Here is a 13,058-nt window from a genome sequence, read left to right as displayed (position 1 = left end):
ACATCACTTGTGATGCATCTGGGCCTGAAGTTTTCTTTATAGAACATTTTTTATTGTAAATTGATTTCTTTTATACATATGCAGCTGTTTAGTTTTTTGGGCTTCTTCCTTTCTTGTGTCAGTTTTGGAAGTTTGTATTTTTCAAGATATTTGCCCATTTTAAGTAATTCAGCATGTGGCAAATTACAGACCTCTGGCCAAATCTGGCCCAGTGTCTATTGTCTGTGGCTATTTTCACATCACGATGGCAGAGTGGAGTGGCTGTGACAGAGACTGCATGGCCTACAAATCCAAAAATATTTACTATCTGGTCCTTTACAGAAAAAGGGCCACTCTTGGTCTGTGCTTTTCAATTTATTGATGTAAGTTGGTCATGCTATTTCAGTATTATCCTCAGAACATCTAGATCTGCCCAGATGTCCTACTTTCATTTCTGGGGTTGGTAATTTATTTTTTTCTCTTTTTTTTTCTTAATTGAGTTTTCTAGGTGTTTATCAATTTTATTTCTGTTTTCAAAGAACTAACCTTTGACATTATTGGTTTTCTCTATAGTTTGTTTTATATTTCACTTATCTCTGCCCTTGTTTTGATTATTTCCTTTCTTCTTCTTACTTTGAGCTTAATTTGTTCCTCTTTTTCAAGTTTCTTAAGGTGGGCGCTTATTGACTTTATACCTTTTTCTTTTCTAATATAAGCATTTAAAGGAACTTTTATAACTTGAAAAATATCTACCAGAAACCTGCAGAAAAATCATACTTAATGGTGAAATATTAGAATCATTTCCATTAGTGTCAAGAATCAGGTAACTATGCTCACTATATCTGACATTCGTTGCTCAATATTGCACTGGTGGTTTTAGCAGTAGGATTAAAGGAGAAGTAGGAAGTGAGCATTGAAAAGAGGACAACAAATTGAGATTCAACAACCCATGTTCTGATAGTTTTAAGAGCATAGGACTTGGTGTCTTTGTCATTTCCTTTGCTCTGGCTGGTGGAAATGAAAATTCATTGTTTCTGATATTGCTGAAGGTGAAACTGGTGGGTTTCAAGATTAGAGGTCCTCGTGGCTGTTATGAAACAAGAAGAACTTCAGTATTATGTCCTGTTAGAAAGGGATCAAGGATCCCGGTAGCTGATCCCCAAGGTGCTATAACAGTTATATTGTAATGTTCACTTTGATCTGCTAAGCTGAGGACTTCTAGCTCCAGACTACTTTTCTATTTTTAAAAGACTGGGTCTCACTCTATTGTCCAGGCTAGAGTGCAGTAACATGATCATAGCTCACTGCAGCCTCAAACTTATGGGCTCAAACAGTCCTCCTGCCTCAGCCTCCCAAGTAGGTAGGACTACAGAGGCTTAACACCATGTCTGGCTAATTTTTACATTTTTTTGTAGAGATTGGGGTCTTGCTGTGTTGCCTAGGCTGGTCTCAAACTCGTGGCCTCAAGCCGTTCTCGCTCCTTGGCCTCCAGAAGCACTGGAGTTACAGGCATGAGCCACCAAATCTGACCTCCAGATCTCAACTTTTCTGCAGAGTAGCCTCTTCCAGCTTCTTTGCCACCGTGGCTTGGGTGTCCCCATGTTGGGAGATATGCCATAGCTGATGCTGGTAAAACTGCAGTGCTTCTGCTGCAAGGAAGATTTTTTTTTTCTTTGTTACCTTATTTAAACCTATAGTATTTAGGGACACACTCTTTAAATTCACAGTATGGCCTCTTTCTACCATGCTGCCATAGGAGCCAGGACAGGAAAAAATGGGGGACCAGCAACCACTATGTATCAGGAACCACTGCTTCTCCCTGACCTTAAGTCTGTTACTTTCTAGGTCTGACATTGTCCTACACTGTCATCCTACCAAGCTAGCTGGCCCTCTTTGGGAACACTATAGTCCTTTAGATATGTGTATCCTATAAACCCCAATGGTGGTCAAGATTGTGTCTTTTCCTTTTTCTTTTTTTATGGTGTGTGACATAGAAGGTACAAGATCTTGTCTTTTTGTTAGGAAGCAGTTCTATGTTTATATAAATAAGAGAATTCATAAGTGGGGTATACTGAGTTATCTCTCTCTACTTACCACAATCACTGGAGGCCAGCTCTTGCCTGGTCTGATACCCTGTTATCCACATAAGAAGGTTTTGTATTTGTAAAATATACAGTGACATCTTAGAATTGTGTACTAGCCCCTGGCTCCACCATTTATAACTGTGTGATCTCAGGCAGGTTATCTTGTATTCTCATATGTAAAACTGGAATACTAATCGCGCCTACTTCACAGAGTTGTGATGATTAAATTAGAAAACACATACACAGTACACATGTACCCATACAATGCCTGTCAGTCAGTGCTTTTATTATCTGCTGACATCATCAGAGAGGAACTAGAGCAATGGCCGTCAGGCTGATGTCCCTCCCCCCACACCATCCTCCAGCTAGGAGGGAAGAGTGATCTCCACTGCCCAGAGCATTTCTCCATCTCTGCTCTGGGTCCCTTCTGCTCTGACCTCTCTCAAGGCTGCCCTGACTTTCTTTCCTCCTGTTTCTTCAGTTTCTCGCTCTTGCTCATTCCCATCAGTAATTAAACATGGCCAACTCCCTCATTACTCAAAACAAAATAATAACCAAAAATTATCCATTCATGCCACATCTTTTATTTCCTGCCTTATCTTTGTAACCTTTATTATAATCAAGCTTGCTGACCTATACTTGCTCTTTCCTTTTCCTCATCACCACAACCTATTTCTACCACTTGATTGAGTCTATTTCTATTTTCTTTAACTTAGAAAATACTTCCTACTTCTTCACATACTCTCTTCCTTCATATTCATGTATTTTGAATTCTAGTTTTCTACCTAGAAAACTTGGAGTGCTGTTTACTTCACCTGGCTGGTCTTCCTCCTGCTCCTTAAATATTCCTGTTCCTTATGGCTCTATTCTGTTTTGGTGTGGGGGTGTGTGTGTGTGTGTGTGTGTGTGTGTGTGTGTGTGTGTGTGTGTGTGTGTGTGTGTGTGTGTGTGTGTGTGTGTGTGTGTGTGTGTGTGTGTGTGTGTGTGTGTGTGTGTGTGTGTGTGTGTGTGTGTGTGTGTGTGTGTGTGTATGTATGTGTGTGTGTTTGTTTTGTTTTTGACGGAGTTTCACCCTGTCACCCAGGCTGGAATGCAGTGGCCCTATCTCGGCTCACTGCAACCTCTGCCTCCCGGGTTCAAGCAATTCTTCTGCCTCAGCCTCCCAAGTACCTGGAGTTACAGGCGTGATCATGCCCAGCTAATTTTTGTATTTTTAGTAGAGATGAGGCTTCACCATCTTGGCCAGACTGATCTTGAACTCCTGTTCTCAGGTGATCCACCCACCCTGGCCTCCCAAAGTTCTGGGATTACAGATGTGAGCCACTGTGCCTGGTCTGTTTTTGTGTTTTGTTTTGTTTTGTTTGAAACAGGGTCTTGCTCTGTCACCCAGGCTGGAGTGCAGTGGTGTGATCTTGGATCCCTGCAACCTCTGCCTCCCAGCTTCAAACAATTCCTGTGCCTCAGCCTCCCAAGTAACTGGGGTTACAAGTGTGCACCACCATGCCCGGCTAATGTTTTTGTAGTTTTAGTACATACAGGGTTTCGCCATGTTGACCAGGCCTGGAACTCTTAGCCTCAAGTGATCCATCTGCCTCGGCCGCCCACGATCTTTCTTTTTCCTTCCCTTTTCTTTTCCTCTTTTCTTTTTCCACACATCCCTGACTAATTTCATCCACTTTTTTTTTATTACTATACTTTAAGTTTTAGGGTACATGTGCACAATGTGCAGGTTAGTTACATATGTATACATGTGCCATGCTGGTGTGCTACACCCATTAACTCGCCATTTAGCGTTAGGTATATCTCCTAATGCTATCCCTCCCCCCTCCCCCCACCCCACAACAGTCCCCAGAGTGTGATGTTCCCCTTCCTGTGTCCATGTGTTCTCATTGTTCAATTCCCATCTATGAGTGAGAACATGCGGTGTTTGGTTTTTTGTCCTTGCGACAGTTTACTGAGAATGATGATTTCCAATTTCATCCATGTCCCTACAAAGGACACAAACTCATCATTTTTTATGGCTGCATAGTATTCCATGGTGTATATGTGCCACATTTTCTTAATCCAGTCTATCATTGTTGGACATTTGGGTTGGTTCCAAGTCTTTGCAATTGTGAATAATGCCGCAATAAACATACGTGTGCATGTGTCTTTATAGCAGCATGATTTATAGTCCTTTGGGTATATACCCAGTAATGGGATGGCTGGGCCAAATGGTATTTCTAGTTCTAGATCCCTGAGGAATCGCCACACTGACTTCCACAATGGTTGAACTAGTTTACAGTCCCACCAACAGTGTAAAAGTGTTCCTATTTCTCCACATCCTCTCCAGCACCTGCTGTTTCCTGACTTTTTAATGATCGCCATTCTAACTGGTGTGAGATGGTATGTCATTGTGGTTTTGATTTGCATTTCTCTGATGGCCAGTGATGATGAGCATTTTTTCATGTGTCTTTTGGCTGCATAAATGTCTTCTTTTGAGAAGCGTCTGTTCATATCCTTTGCCCACTTTTTGATGGGGTTGTTTGTTTTTTTCTTGTAAATTTGTTTGAGTTCATTGTAGATTCTGGATATTAGCCCTTTGTCAGATGAGTAGGTTGTGAAAATTTTCTCCCATTCTGTAGGTTGCCTGTTCACTCTGATGGTAGTTTCTTTTGCTGTGCAAAAGCTCTTGAGTTTAATTAGATCCCATTTGTCAATTTTGGCTTTTGTTGCCATTGCTTTTGGTGTTTTAGACATGAAGTCCTTGCCCATGCCTATGTCCTGAATGGTAATGCCTAGGTTTTCTTCTAGGGTTTTTATGGTTTTAGGTCTAACGTTTAAGTCTTTAATCCATCTTGAATTAATTTTTGTATAAGGTGTAAGGAATGGATCCAGTTTCAGCTTTCTACATATGGCTAGCCAGTTTTCCCAGCACCATTTATTAAATAGGGAATCCTTTCCCCATTGCTTGTTTTTCTCAGGTTTATCAAAGATCCGATAGTTGTAGATATGCGGCGTTATTTCTGAGGGCTCTATTGTCTTCCATTGATCTATATCTCTGTTTTGGTACCAGTACCATGCTGTTTTGGTTACTGTAGCCTTGTAGTATAGTTTGAAGTCAAGTAGCGTGATGCCTCCAGCTTTGCTCTTTTGGCTTAGGATTGACTTGGCAATGTGGGCTTTTTTTTGGTTCCATATGAACTTTAAAGTAGTTTTTTTCCAATTCTGTGAAGAAAGTCATTGGTAGCTTGATGGGGAGTTTCCTTTGCTTCAGCCTACATCTCTCTCCTGAAGCACAGCCAGAAGCAGATAGGGATTTTTCACTGAAGTCTTACACGCACACCCAGTCTAAAAGATCCAATGCACATTCGCTCTTCTCAAACTTCTCAAACCTCCCAACGTACCCAACTGCAAAAAAAAAAAACCAAAAAACCCAACATTCTTCACTAGTTGCTCACACTAGAAGCCCGCTTGATTCTTCTTTTGCTCAATAGCCAGTCAACCACCAATTCTCTCACTGTTCTGAAGATCCCTAGTCTCACTGCCTTCTCCAACTGCTTTGATAATGTCCTAGACCAAGCCACTCTCTTTCATCTAAATGACTGTAGCATCCTCCTCACAGGTCTTTTCTTCCAGTCTTACCTTCCTCCAATTCATTCTTTACAGTATAGCCAGAGAAATAATTTAATAACACAAATCTCATTATCACCCCACTTTCTAGACCTTTCAGCACCATCTCATTGTCCCAACTGAGCTGGGCAAGCCCTGCATGCTTGGGCACCTGCCTTTCTCTGCAGCATCCTTACACACCCCTCCTTCCTCTGCCGCCCACTCCTGCCATGGGTGACCTCTTTCAGTTTTCCCACAGAGCCACCGGATCCATTCAGGGCCTTTACACAGGCTGCTTCCTGTGGCTTAACGACTGCCTCTTTGCTGGCCAACCCCTAAATTCTTCTCAACCTAAATCCTGCTCATTCTTTAGGTCTTAGTATACATTCCTCTAAAGTGCCTTTCTAATCCCTAGATCAGGCAAGGCCCTATTTCTGTGTGCTGTCAGCGTACTTTCTACTTGCCCTAGCAAAACAATTTTAATTATTTATCTGCATTCCTTGTTGTCCTGTAAGGTCTGGAAACAAGAACCACATTTGTCATCTTGTATGAATGAGTGAATGAGAGAGCAAAAAACTATTGTTTTGGTGTGTATTGTTGCTGTCGTTTGTTTGTTCATTTCTTCCTTCATCAGTTCATACAGCGAGTGTTGATTTGGACACATGCTTTATGCTGGCCGCTATGCTAAGCATGAGAACACAGCACAGAATAAGACAGATGTGGGCCTTACTCCTTTAGAGTTTAGGGTGGAGGAGACAAAGAAATACATGATTGATAGGATACTCATAAGTTCCACAAAGATAATAAAATAGAAACATTTAGAATAAATAGATAGGGGGTAATAGTAAATAGAATGGCCAGGGAAGGCCAATTTGAGGAGATAAATTTGAACTACAGCTTTGAATGATGAGAGGAAGCCAGTCATACAAGGATTAGAGGGAAGATGACTCCAGGCACATGAAATGGTTGCTATGGCCTTAAAGCAGCTGTGATAGGAGAACAAAGAGAAGGCCAGCATGGTTAGTGAAGTGAGACAGGAAGGGAGTGGTGTGAGGTCATGGAAGACTTTGTGCTCCAGGAACAAAAGTTTGGTTTTTACTCTAAGTTGGGCTTATTTCTAGTTCAAGATACATGCTGTACTTGCACTCTAATGAAGCCAAGATATACCAGGAAAATAGCCACTTGAGTTTCAAAGGGGCATAGGTAGACTTGAGCCAGACATCCTTGATCCAGTAGAACATCATGTAACACTATTGTGATCAGTGGCAAGAATATGTACTGATTGCATGATAGGATATATTTTCTTAAAGCGGCTAAGGAGTGTTTTCTATGTCACAGACCATAAACTTATATACAAGTACAGTACTGACCATAATGATTGCTACCTCTTGCCACTGCCCAAATAATAGACATTTTATAACTACATTACATAACTGTGGGTACAGAATTTTATTACTTACAAAAGAGTATCATCAGAGAAGGTTTAATCTTGATACACAGTATAAGATCCCCAACATATGATGCTGTGCAGATTATGTTGACAAGCTGTGTTTTTAATCATCTTCCATTTGACTGTACTCCTGTGAAAAATGAATCAATAATGCAGAAATCACAGGTTGTTGGGAGGCTCAGACAAGACAATGCATGTGAATGTACTTACAATTATAAATGTTCTTATAAGGTATATGATATTATTACTGTTGTTACAATCAACTTTATTTTAAACCAAATACTGGTAGTGGTATAAGATTGGATACTGCAAAGACCGGATATCTTGACCCAGATGAAAAAATATCCAAGGCCTAAATATTTCTTTTCTCACTGAAGTGTATTATATTAATTTTCCTTAGAAACTTCAGTAGGTATGGGTTGTTATTGTACATCAATTCATCTATTCAGCAGATACCCATTGAGCACCCACACTCTGACAGTTCTTCAGTGGCTCTGGGATAAGGCACCGAATAAGATGGATGCCGTCCTTGCCTTTGTGGAACATAAAATCTAGGGGATGATGAGCAGTGAACATATTAGACATAAAACAATAATCACATCTGCTTTTTAAACATTTAACTGCTTTTTAAAGATGCAGTGTATTAAAAGTACAGGTGTATCTCATTTTACTGTGATTTGCTTTACTGTGCTTTGCAGGTACTGCCTTTTTTTTTTTTTTTTTTTTTTTTTAACAAATTAAAGATTCGTGGCAACCCTATCTATGCTGGGCATTGACATCATCATTCAAACAACATGAGCTTGCTTTGTGTCTTTGTGTCACATTTTCGTAATTCTTGGAATATTTAATTTTTTTATTATTGTATCTGTCATAATGATCTGTGATCAGTAATCTTTTTTAATTTTTTGAGACAGAATCTCACTCCGTCACCCAGGCTGGAGTGCAGTGGTGTGATCTCAGCTCACTGCAGCTTATACCTCCCAGATTCAAGCGATTCTCCTGCCTCAGCCTCCTGTGTAGCTGGGATTACAGGTACACATCACTATGCCTGGCTGCTGTTTTTTGTATTTTTAGTTGAGATGGGGTTTCACCCTATTGGCCAGGCTGGTCTTGAACTCCTGACCTCAAGTGATCCACCTGCCTCGGCCTCCCAAAGTACAGGGATTACAGGCATGAGCCATCACGGCCAGCCTGTGATCAGTGATCTTTGATGTCACTCTTGTAGTAGGTTAAGGCACATCGTTGCCAACAAGATCTTTTGACTTTTTTATTATAGCCACTGTAATGGGTGTGAGGTGATAGCTCATTGTGGTTTTGATTTCTCTAATGATTAGTGATTTTGAGCATCTTTTCATATACTGGTTAGCCATTTGTATGTTTTCTTTCTTTTTTTTTTTTTTTTTTTTTGAAGTGGTGAAAACTTTTTTTAATGGATGGAGAGATTTTCTTTTAAATTACACATTGATCATGAAGAAAAAAAAGAGAAAATAGAGAAAAGGAACATACAAATTGGTTTTAATTTTCTTTTTTTTTATTATTATTATTATTATTATACTTTAGGTTTTATGGTACATGTGCGCAATGTGCAGGTAAGTTACATATGTATACATGTGCCATGCTGGTGCGCTGCACCCACCAACTCGTCATCTAGCATTAGGTATATCTCCCAATGCTATCCCAATTATTAGGTATATCTCCCAATATTAGGTATATCTCCCAATGCGGTGGCGCGTGCCTGTAGTCCCAGCTACTCGGGAGGCTGAGGTGGGATGATCGCTTGAGCCCAGGAGTTCTGGGCTGTAGTGCGCTATGCCGATCGGGTGTCCGCACTAAGTTCGGCATCAATATGGTGACCTCCCGGGAGCGGGGGACCACCAGGTTGCCTAAGGAGGGGTGAACCGGCCCAGGTCGGAAACGGAGCAAGTCAAAAGTCCCGTGCTGATCATTTGTATGTTTTCTTTGGGAAAATATCTATTCTGGTCCTTTGCCCATTGCTAATCAGGCTATTTGTTGACATTGAGTTGTATGAGTTCCTTATATATTTTAGATATTAATTCCTTATCAGATATATTGTTTGTAAATATTTTCTTCCATTCCATAGGCTACTTTTTCATTTTGTTGATTTTTTCTGTTGATGTACAGAAACTTTTTAGTTCGATATAGTTCACTTGTTTATTTTTTATTTTGTTGTCTATGCTTTTGGTGTCAAGTCCAAAAAATCATTGTCAAGACCAAAGTCATGAAGCTTTTCCCACTTTTTTTTAAGGAATTTTACAGTTTCAGGTCTTATCTTTAAGTCTTTGATTCATTTTGAGTTTTTTTTTTGTGTATAGTGTAAGGGTCCAATTTCATTCTTTTGCATGTGATGTCCAGTTTTTTCCAACACCATTTATGTAAGAGTCTTCTATCCTTTCTTCACTGTTTTTGGTGCCTATGCTGAAAATCAGTTGAAAAATTTATTTTTTAACTCTCTATTCTGTTCCATTGGTCTATGTGCCTTTTTGTATGCCAGTACCACGCTGTTTTGATTACTATAGCTTTGTAATATAATTTGAAATCAGGAGATGTGATGCCTCCGGCTTTGTTTTTCTTGGTTAAGATTGCTTTGGCTATTTGGGGTCCTTGGTGATTCCATACAAATTTTAAGATTGTTTTTTCTACATCTGCAAAAAAAAAATGGCATTAAAATCTTGATGCAGTTGCATTAAGTCTACAGAGAACTCTGGGCAGTACAGAGATTTTAACAAATATAAATTCTTCTAATCCAAGGGCATGAGATCATTCCATTTATTTGTGTCTTTAATTTTTTTCCCTGGAGTTTTGTAGTTTTCAGTGTACGGATCTTTGACCTCCTTGGTGGTTGGTAGGAAGTAGTATAGCCGTTATGGAAAACATTATGAACATTCCTCAAAATATTAAAAATAGAACTACCAAATGATCCAACAATCTCACTTCTGAGTATATAGGTAAAGGAAATAAAATCACTATCTTGACAAGATATGTGCACTCCCATGTTCATTGCAGCTTTATTCACAATCGCCAAGATGTGGAAAAAACCCAAGTATTCATTGATAGATGGATAAAGAAAATGTGTAGACACTCACGCCCATGGACACACACACAGAGGAATATGATTTAGCCTTTACAAAGAAGGAATCCTACCATTTGTGACAACCTGGATGAATCTGAAGGGCATTATTCTATGTGAAATAAGCTAAACACAGAAACACAAATACTGCATAATCTCACTTATAAGTGGATTAAAAAAAAAGTCTAACACATAGTAACAGTAGAATGGTGGTTACTGGAGGATAGGGATGGGGGAAAACAGAAGATATTGGTCAAAGGGTACAAACTTTCAGTTATAGCATGAATAAGTTCTAGAGACCTAATTTAACATATGGCAACTATACTTAATAATAATGTAGTGTATACTTGAAATTTGCTAAGAGAGTAAGTATCAAGTATTCTCACTTAAAAGATATGTGAGCTGATGGATATATCAGTTAGCTTGGTTGGGGTAATAGTTTCACAATGTATACCTACATCAAAATATCACATTGTATACCTTAAACATATATAATTTTTGTTTTTCAATCATACCTCAATAAAGCCCAGGGGGTGGGGAAATAGGGCAAATGCTTAGAAAGCTGTCGTGTATCTTGAATATCTGGGGGATATATATTAGTATTTTTATTTCTTTAAGCCAGCTTTCCTTTGTGTTTGACTTTAAGTCTGTCCTGAATGCTTCTTGCACAGCTACAGTTTCTCAGACCTGAAGGGATGGGTAGGTCTTGTGGAGGCTGGAGAGGGTCTATGTGATGAATCTGAAGTCAGACTGTTGGGATTTGAATTTTCCCTCCCTGGATTGGCAAATGTGGTTAATAGGGCTTTGACTCAACTTTCTCATCTGCAAAGTTCGGATAACAGATTGTCTTAAGATTAAGTGCAATGAGATCAGCAATGTGCTTAGTCAGTGCCTGGAACCTTGTGTGTTCTTATTTCATGGAAATTGCACATGTTACGGTTATCTCTTCCTGCCTTTCTTCTCCCTTCTTATTCCAGCTGTATGACTTTCTCTAGCCTCCAGCTGCACAGCAATCTCAGGGAAGTTTGCAGGGTTTTGCATTTTCCAGGGCGTGATAATAGTACAGTAGTGAACCTGTATTTTGACAGTAGGCTACAAAGGTTTGAGTCTCTGGTGATCTGTCATATTCACTTACCGCCAGCTTTCTCAGGTGCTAGCAGTTTGTCATTGACTGTCCTTTTGCAGAGCTGAAGAGAAAAGGAGATGGTATTGTTTCACAGTATGATACCTGGAATAAGGCAGAAATATTGTTTTTGTAAATAAGGCTTGAGTAAGGCAGAAATCTTTTTGTGTAAATAACCATACTAACAAAATGACCACCTAAGACAGCATCTTTCAAACCTCTCTGACCACAATTCACCATAAGAAATATTTTCTATTAGATCCAAGTTCACATGTTTATGTAGGTAGTCAAAACAGAAATAAAACAGCATGAAACAATACATTCTCTTACTACCTGTAATGCCGTATTTTCTATTCCATTCACTTCAATGAATTGTCATTCATGGCATTCCATTTTATTCCTTTCCACTCTATGAAAAAAGACCAGCAGTTTGAAAAATATTTATCTACAAGTTCGACGGACCTAAACAAGAATAAGAATAAAGGAGGATATTCTTCATCTCTTAATTTTAGATATTTTTTCAGTAGTTATCACTATCTTGTATTTTTAAAAACCAAAGCAAACACAAATTGTTAGGTGAATGCTTTTCTAAAGAAAAATATAATTTGTCATTTAGCTCTTACTATGCTTTTTTGAAAGTTAGTCATTTCCTTTCCAACAGTGTTATGGACCAGGCTATCATTAGGGTAGAGGGTCAGTTCAGTGCAGCCAGGAAACCCTGTGTCTGCCCTGGCTTTGTCATTACTCACAGGTTCTCTTGTCCTTCATCTGTGTGAGGGGGTAATAATATTGTCATTTCTACACCAAGGTTCTTTGAGGACCAGCTGGGGTAACACATTTGAAATTGTTTTGTGGCCAGGCGTGGTGGCTCATGCCTGTAATCCCAGCATTTTGGGAGGCCGAGGTAGGCAGATCACTTGAGGTCAGGAGTTTGAGACTAGCCTGACCAAAACGGTGAAATCCTATCCCTACAAAAAATATAAAAATTAGCTGGGCGTGGTGGCGGGCACCTGTAATCCCAACTACTAGGGAGGCTGAGGCAGAAGAATTGCTTGAACCCAGGACGCAGAGGTTGCAGTGAGCCGAGATCATGCCACTGCACTCCAGCCTGGGTGACAGAGTGAGACTCCATCTCAAAAAAAAAAAAAAAAAGAAAGAAAGAAATAGTTTTGCAAACTAAATCAGTCTTTACAAATATGAAGAATTTGGGGCTCTTAAATTCTGTATTTGTAAGCCTTCCCCCCTTTTTAAAAAATGATTCCTTCTAGATTTCTCAGCTGAATACACTGATTACACTTTTGCTGGGAGAACTTCCACCTGGAGACAGACAGAAGATCATGACTATTTGTACCATAGATGTCCATGCCAGAGACGTGGTGGCAAAACTTATTTCTCAGAAGGCAAGTTGTTTGTAGAAATTTTATGTATTCGTTATTGTTTCCTGAAAGTGGTGTTTATTGCCAGAGTAGTTCCAAGAAAGTCATTGTTTTTTGAAAGCTTGTATGTTTTAATTAGTCCTGAAAAGTTGTGTTTATCTTGGGTGCATTTGATTTGGGTTAGCCAATATATTATCCTGATGAGACTTATTCCAAGTGATATCCCAAAAGGTTTTGCCAAGTTAGGAACATCAGATCATCAAAAAAATTTTATCACAATGGAAGAACCGTAAGAAATCACTGTGTTCATCTCTCTGTGTGTGACCATCTTGGTCACTGGCCTGTGAGCCTCAACCCTGTGACTTAC

The 13,058-nt window shown here is 39.5% G+C and overlaps 1 protein-coding gene across 1 annotated transcript in view; it reads left to right on the top strand.

Annotated features, from left to right (window-relative positions):
• The window catches only part of DNAH11 (dynein axonemal heavy chain 11), a 359,682-nt gene that overhangs the window by 121,673 nt on the left and 224,951 nt on the right, over positions 1–13,058 (top strand). The window contains exon 31 of the mRNA XM_054559402.2: positions 12,584–12,715. Coding sequence (XP_054415377.1) covers positions 12,584–12,715 — 132 coding nt within the window. The remainder of the gene's footprint in view (positions 1–12,583; positions 12,716–13,058) is intronic.

The sequence above is a fragment of the Pongo abelii genome, chromosome 6, assembly GCF_028885655.2.
Source record: "Pongo abelii isolate AG06213 chromosome 6, NHGRI_mPonAbe1-v2.0_pri, whole genome shotgun sequence".
Classification (NCBI taxonomy): Eukaryota; Metazoa; Chordata; class Mammalia; order Primates; family Hominidae; genus Pongo; species Pongo abelii.
This window is presented reverse-complemented; position numbering and strand designations above follow the sequence as displayed.